The sequence below is a fragment of the Arachis hypogaea genome, chromosome 3 (assembly GCF_003086295.3).
Source record: "Arachis hypogaea cultivar Tifrunner chromosome 3, arahy.Tifrunner.gnm2.J5K5, whole genome shotgun sequence".
Taxonomy (NCBI): Eukaryota; Viridiplantae; Streptophyta; class Magnoliopsida; order Fabales; family Fabaceae; genus Arachis; species Arachis hypogaea.
This window is the reverse complement of record NC_092038.1, coordinates 62,055,500-62,063,655: the sequence shown is the minus strand read 5'-3', so window position 1 is coordinate 62,063,655 and position 8,156 is coordinate 62,055,500. Positions and strand designations below refer to the sequence as shown.

General features: G+C 35.1%; 1 protein-coding gene across 2 annotated transcripts; it reads left to right on the top strand.

Annotated features, from left to right (window-relative positions):
* The first annotated feature begins 563 nt into the window (after positions 1–563).
* On the top strand, positions 564–7,365 carry LOC112790654 (uncharacterized). 2 transcript variants are annotated; one of them, XM_025833158.3, is made up of 6 exons: positions 564–1,594; positions 2,329–2,858; positions 2,962–3,020; positions 3,707–3,805; positions 3,922–4,098; positions 6,937–7,365. In XM_025833158.3, exons 1-6 carry the CDS (start codon positions 1,113–1,115, stop codon positions 6,976–6,978), a joined length of 1,389 nt encoding a protein of 462 aa, XP_025688943.1. In that variant the 5' UTR covers positions 564–1,112; the 3' UTR covers positions 6,979–7,365. The 2 variants fall into 2 exon arrangements, with proteins under 2 accessions (XP_025688943.1, XP_025688946.1); XM_025833161.3 differs by having other exon boundaries at positions 970–1,594; positions 2,977–3,020.
* Positions 7,366–8,156: the final 791 nt, after the last annotated feature.

Here is an 8,156-nt window from a genome sequence, read left to right as displayed (position 1 = left end):
ATAAATTTGAGGATTGTCTCCTTCAAAAGTATCAACCATCCTTTTCCCCACCTGTCCTGTTGGCAACTTTATCTTTTGCCATACACATAAATTCACAGTATTTCCAACATTCTTCTTACTCCCCTATTTTATTTTTTCAAATGTACTTAAAAGTCATAAACCAAATGCAAGAGAAATAGATAATGAACCTTGTATGAATTCCTTACACTCCTAAATCCATACACAACTTCTCTACAACAAGCTGAAGGTAAAAGGTAACAGTACCACAACCACTTGGTAGCTTAGCTTCCCCACCCAAAAAGAAAATCACAAAAAGCATAATATAAAGAAAAGAGAAAACATAGCTTCCATGATTATGTCTGTGGGGACTTAGCTTCATCAATTCCAGCCCATGCATTTTCCAGAGAAGCAAATCCAGCCGACTCCACCATTTCATATTATCCCCCACTAATCACATTTCCCTTCACTTGTCAGTTGTCACTACTAATCACTAATCACTAATCACTAAGCATTCATTGTCACAGAAAACAAAATTAATTATTCAGCGAACAAACAACAATAATGACCAGATGCATAAAATAATTAACCCTGTTTCGCTTAGTTCATCAAATATCAAATATTTATTGTTTAAAGCACACTCTGTGCACAAATGTTTCTATTAATATAACATTTTTATTAAAACAAGGCTTGTTAACCTATTCCTTTAGAATTAATTGAGTTGAATAAATTGATAATTTATATGCGGAGTTCAATAAATTTTGGATATGGATGATAAAAAAAATTTAAGTGTGTCACAGAGTTAATTATTAAGAACTAATTGAATAATTAATTTTGCTTCAGGCTAAAGTGGTCCAAAATTTTTTGATGAACAAAATGATTAAACTCAAAAATTTGAAAAAGGATAGGAAAAAAAAAAACGGAATTAAGCCAATCACAGGCTTCTTTCACATATCCCTTTCTTCTTTAATCATTTTGTTATTTAAATTTTATTCTTTGTTTTATGTTTTCCAAGTTTCAACACTTTATAAGGGCACAAGCTGAACTTTGCTTTTTTCCAGTGAAGAATTCTACTCACTGAAGAGAAACAACTCACCGGAGAGCCCCGCCGGCAAATGGACGAGTCCTGGAGGATGAGGATGGGATTGACAGCGGGGACCCCTCGCCGGCGGTCCATGGAGGACCGTTCATCTTCTCGCACATGGCGGTCCATCTTCGCCAGCAACAGTGCCTCCGAGAGGGAAACGTTGGACCCCGAAGACTTCGCCGACGTCTTCGGCGGCCCGCCGAGGAGTCTACTTGTGTACAAGCTAGCAAAGACCAGTTCTTTCTATGAGGAGATTTTCCGGCCGTCGGAGTTCGCTTCTCAGGCGCGAGCGAAAGGCGGCAGGAGCTTGCCGGTGTTCCGCATTCCGGCGAAGAGCGACGCGTTTTACAGCGGCGTGTTTGTGTCGGACGATGAACGGAGGTCTAGGGATCGGTCCCGGTCGGAATCGATGGCGAATTCGTCATCGGCCCTGAGTTCAGAGGACCTGAGCCCTCTCCGGCCGGCGATCGGCGATGATGTGGCATTGTCTTCTTTTGCTTCAAAGCTAAGGTTTTGGAATGTGAATCCCGAATTCCTATCTAATCAATTGAGTAAATATCCAAATTGTCTTAAAAAATTTCAAATCAGGCACTTTGCTTTTCCAACAAATTTTGATTGTTTAGAAATGTTTGAAAATTAACAGATTGATGCTCCTTCATTTTTGAAGTAGACTAATTTGTTGTATCGATATTTTTTAATATAATGGTTTTATAATAAAATTTACATAGATTTATTTGTCTATCACATATATTGAAATTCGAATTGAAATTTATTAGGAACAAATTTAGTGTTTAACTAATTAATGACGGTTTGCAGAAGTTGTGCATTGTCAATTGTGCCCTTTGTGGCTAGCTAAATTTGCAGATGAATTTATACTTTCATATCTAGACACGGGTGGTAGCATCCAGATATATCTAAAATAAATAAAGTAGCTGAAGTTGGAGATTATTTTAATAATGATATAGAGTTAGGGCCTGAATTTTGATATATGAATATGATGTATAAAAATAAATGTTAGTAGATTTTGATGTGATCAATTTGAAGACAAGTCTAATTCTTTGGAAAACATATTCTACTGATCTATAACTACGAGGTGGCCTATTTGACAATTTGACATTGACAATGCAAATTATTTATGCTTGATGGGTTTTGTTTTTGCTGAATTTTATTGAGATGCAATTATATACCCCAATATGGTGATCTATATTTGAAATCTGATATTGAAGATGGTTTGATTGTTTCAGGCCAATTAATGTCCCATGTAGATGGAACTCATGCACCATGATGCCTGAGGAACACCTTATTAAACAAGGGAAGCCATTCTTTCAATGCAATGGCCAATCATGTGAAGTTCAATATCAAGATATTGAATGCAAGGGGAATTTCAAGAGTTCCCAGTTTGGATTCTCAAGAAAAGTTTCCTCCCCAGAAACAATTAGTCTTGGATCTAATTCATGTCGAACCATGAAAGTGACTGACGACTTTGAACTCAGTTCCCCATTTTCGGCTGTCTCCGGACTCTCTCAAGAGCCTGATGCGAAATCTTTGGTTCATGATAATGTTCTTCCAGAATTAGTTATAGAGCCTGATGATGATGATGAAGTTATGAGCTCCTATGTCATAGAGGTTAACTCCAGCACCAGAGAGGAACATCGTGGATCAGAAGCCATTGATGAAGCAATTGCTTGGGCTAAAGAGAAGTTCCAATCAAGAAATTCTGATGAAGAATCATGTTGGAGAAACAACGGGAATGAACAATCTACTGTAGTAGAAGGTAATTGTCCTGACTACTAAAATGTCTCTTATAAATCTAATGCTTCATGCATGTAACAGACAAAAGACGACAATTCATATTTGTCTTTGATCCTGTAATCTAGGAAGTCATGCTGCAGGTAAATACCATAATGAAGGGTTCAGAATAGTCAAGTCTCCAAAGGTAATACAATTTATTTAAGAAGCATGATTGTACAAATTACTTGTATACCTACATCATATTAGTGAAACAAATTCTAGGATAGAGGAATACTAGAAGGCCAGCAGAATTTCTTGTGTTTAGCCAGCAGTTAACCGTCATTGTTTAAAAGTCTGGGCTAAAAGTATGTTGTTGGATTACTAGACTAAAAGAATTAGGTTAGTGGCTAAAAGTGATAGCCAAAACCAATAAATTCTGATGGTCCTTGAGCATTTCTCATATTTGGCCTTAGTTGGGTTTTGAAACTGGAGAACAGTCACACTTCATTTCTTGGATTTGTGTCTACATAACAAGACCTTAGTAAACTGTTTTAGTTTGAAGCCTGGAACTTTTATCTTTTAAAGGCAAAAACTAGGCAAAAAGTTTGACGACACTATTCCCATATTATGAAAAGATCATTTTCAAGATGATAGTGGCAACTGTTCAAGAAAAGAAGTGATACAAATTGTTCAACTGTGCATGATTTATGGACAATTAACGCAAATCTATAGTAAGCCAAATTTAAGGCCAAGAATAAAAATTGTAATTGGAAATGATTGCAAGTTTAAATGCATTCTAAATTCCATTCTTGAGATTATAATATTTCTTTCTTTTGATTTCTTTTATTATAAAATAAAGATTTGTATTGATTGCAATGCTTTTTTCTATAGAAGCTACACATAGAAACAGAGAAGTTGGATAGAGATGTAAGATTGTGGTCATGTGGCAAGGAAACTGACATCCGGCTACTGCTTTCAACACTACATCATGTAATTTCTGTTATTGATCTCTTATTGCTATGAATTGATTGAATTCTCTTTAGTTTTGTTCGCAGTTGACGCACATATGACAGGATCATGACAAGGTTGTATGTTTTCACTGCCAGATTCTATGGCAAGAGAGCGGCTGGTATGCCGTTCCCATTATGAGCCTAATACACAGCTCACAAGTGAAGAAGGCATATCAGAGAGCAAGATTGTGCCTCCATCCTGACAAACTTCAGCAAAGAGGAGCAACACTTCTACAAAAGTACATTGCTGAGAAGGCCTTCTCCATTTTGCAGGTATGTAAAATATATACTATTTTTGGATAAGTTTATTCCTGTACGAGATATTATTTATGTGTTTTCTCCTATCAGTTTAAGTTTTTGAAAAAAAGTGGTTTTATGATATAGTTTCATAATTTCTATGACTAGAAGGTCTCGGATTCGTCCTTCATTGAACCTCAAAAAGAATAAAATTTGGGTTAATAATCAAATTAGTCCCTAAAAAATGGCTCGTTTTACAAATTTGTCCTTGAAAGATTTTATTGATCAAATTAGTCATTCAAAGATTATAAATTAATCATTTTTGTCCTTTAGTCACTCAATTAATAGTTTTTGTCAACAATTAATGACATGGAATGTTAACTCACATCATACATGACACCTAGTATATTCAATTAGATGCTAAACAAATATATTTATGAAAATTTATCAATTTAGTATCGTTAGTTATATTAAGATATATTAAGATTAGGGTTTATATAATTGGAAAAATGGACTAAATTGATAGATTTTCATACACATATCAATTAATAATGTTTTGAGGTAATGACCAAATCAGTACTCGAAAAATTCAAACGCTGACATTTTGGTATCCCACTATTGTTATTAACAAAATGGTCCTTGAAAGATTTTAAAATTTGACAAGCGTACCCACGAGTTAGTCGGAGCACATGTCCGGCAAACACAGTGCTAACATGGCCACTACGTTTTGATGACATGGCAAATACCCTCCCCCACCCTAATTCTTCCTTTCTTCCTTTCCAACGCACTTCTCCTTCTCCTTCCCCCTCCCCAACGCACTCCCCCCTTCCCCTTCCTTAACGCACTCTCCCTCCTCCCCAACCCTAATCCCCCATCCCCAACGCACTTCCCCCCTCTTCAATCCAAAATCCCCCCTTCTGAACACTAATCCCCTTCCCTTACCCCTTTGAATTATAATCCCCTTCCCAACATAGTGTCTCACACTCTCAACTTACTCTCCCCCAAAATAGCAGTGGAGCTCAACCTTCTCAGTCTTACAGAGCCAACGTCATCGACACTGCACTGTCGCCGTCTCGTCATCGGGTCTTGTACGTCCGCCAATGTCGTCTATCTCCTTCGTAGCATTGCGTTGTCTGTGCGCCTTTCACCATTGTCGCCTTCACTACTTGTATCTTCTTGCTGCTAGCCCCCAGTCGCTGCCATGCCTCCTCTGTCTGGGTTCCATCTTGGCTCTATCGTGTCATGCCCCCTCTGTGTCTGGTGTTCTTCTTCTATTCTTGCTTTGGTGGTGTCTGTATTAAGTTTTATTTTATTTTGATTATTGTATATGAATTTGTTTGTTTTCTCTGAGTTTTATTGTTATTAATCTTTTTGAATGATAATTTAACCTAAAAATTTGGGACAATTCATGATTTGGGGCAACTCTATTGATGTTGAGGTTGTTGTTGCTGTGAATGGTGGTGTTGAGGGAGAGAAAGGGGAGTGTGCGTTAGGAAAGGAGGAGTGGTAAAGATTATTGTTGCTGTTGATATTAAGCTATTGTTACTGCAAGTGGTGGGGTTGAGAGAGGGAGGCGTAGTGTGCGTTGGAGAGGGAGAGTGGTGGATGTTGTTGTTGCTGTTGATGTTAAAGTTGTTATTGCTGTGAATGGTGGTGTTGAGGGAGGAAGGGGAAGTGTACGTTAGGGAGGGGGTTGTGATGCGGCGGGGACTACGATGGGGGAGAAGTGTGCGTTGGGGATGGGGGCTGCGATAGGGAGAGAGAGGGAAGGGGAGAGAGTGTGCGTTGGGGAGGGAACTTTGCGGGTGGTTTGCCAACTCACCAAAACACGGTGGCCACATCAGCATTGTGCTTGCTGGAAATTTGCACTAGGGAGCTCGGGGGCACGTTTATCAAATTTTAAAATCTTTTAAGAACCATTTTGTCAATAACAATAGTGAGGTACCAAAATGTCAGCGTTTGAATCTTTCGGATACTGATTTGGTCATTATCTCTAACGTTTTATATCATCAATCGTTGGCGGAAATTATTAATTGTGTGACGGAAGGACAAAAATGATTAATTTGTAATATTTGAAAGACTATTTTGATGATAAAATTTTCCAAAGACGAATTTAGAACATGACCCATCTTTCAAGGACTAATTCGACAATTAACTCAATAAAATTTCTATATAAGGCAAAAAAAAAACAAAGAAAACTATGCAAAACTCATACAAATCCAAAAAAGATTCTTGGTGAGGGACATGTATAAGATAACCATCTATGTGCTTGTTTCTACTAGTTTAGGCTTTTGTGAGTATTAAACCACTCTTCCACCTTAGCTCATGACAACAATAAAGAAGTCTTGCGGCCCATAGATTCAGCCAATTGAATACAAAAATTCAATTACAATTTTAGCCTTTATTATTTTATCTTATCTTTATTTGTTCTTATCTTATCTTTATTTGTTTTTATTTTTCACAGGCCAATGTTCTATATATATTTAGTTTTACCTTGATAATTTACAATTCAATCAATCAACAATCAATTAAGAAATACAAAGTATAACATTTTTCATCTTTTCTTTTCTTATTCTTTCATAGTTTTATTAGGGAGAAACGGTTTCATAATATTTCCTATTACTGGAATAGATGATCTCAAGGGAAAGTTTCACGCAATCTTGTCAGGTGTTGATTTTCACCATTGATTAAGAAGGTGAAAACCAAGTATGAGACCTTCAAAGACATCTATTACAATATTAAAATCAAATTAGAGTATGATGTCTTGAGAAGGTTTCAAAGAGATGATCTTTTTGCTTAATTTTTCTAAGAGGCAATAAAATATAGACTAGGATAAATATAAAATCGAAATTCATATCTTCTATGTTGGAACAGGTTGCATGGACTGCGTTCATTTCTCAAGATGTTTCTTTCTAAACGGTGTATGACTCTAATTCCCTATAACTCGGTTTAATTCTGGTTTAAAGCTCGGGGACAAACACCAAGCAAGATCGAATGATGGAAGTGTGTGTGGCCATGCAGCAAATACAGGTTTTAAGTACATGAAATTCGAAAATAGCATCTCCTCTCCTTTGTACAAATAGTTGACTGATGGATGTACCATTTCATTTTTGTTGTATCATAAGTTGTTTAATGCTTTTGTAGATACCAGATTTAAACCAGCCCAGCCTTTGGAGTATTAGAATTGTTAAATAAATATTGTAGAAATAGATAGGAGTGAAATAATTATGTGATTAAATTTAAAATTTTAACTCGATGTTACTGAATTTTGTAAATATATAGTAAATTAAGTTTTTAACTTTTTATTGCTTGTTTGGTTCTTGAAATAAATGGTTTTTACTTTTTTGCTGCTCAAATTAGGAGCTAATATTACATATGGAGATATGAATTCAATTACACGTGAACTCCTTGTATTAACATTAAACAGGGAGCTGTGGATCATGATTGAACAAAAATGTCTGGGAGATAATAGAAACTCAATCCCAAATAGTATAAGGTTATTTTATTTTTCATTCCTTAATTACCTAGCACAAAGAAACTATGGCAGGTAATTGGGTAGAGGGAAAAGGTGTCAAATATCAAGGCATGAGTATAAAACTGTTTTGTATTATGTTTTAATACATTATACATAGATAAATAGGTTATTTTGGAAGTAGTTAATAGGATCATATGTTTCGCTTTTTAATATTTGACTTGTATATGATGAATGCTTCAATTTTTATGTGGTCGGTTTTATGAAATTTTTATTGTTTTTTATTTGTATGAGTTTTTTTTCCTATTCTTTGTTTTACTTTATTTTTGTTTTGTAAAAATTTTTCATTTTTTATTTAGCTTTGTAAAATTTGTAATTGTAATTTTTATGTATTATGTTTATTATCAAAATTTTGTATAATATAAATTATGATTCCATTAAAAAGAAAAGTAAATAAAAAATTAAGCATAAGTAACAATAGAGTCGTAAATAATGAAAATTTATAGTCCAAAATAATATTAAATTAAAGATTACTGAGAGTATTAAAAAAATTATAGAACATTTTTTTGTTTGAAATTATAAAATTTGTAGTACTCTCTCATATTTTTATTTTTTATTGTTT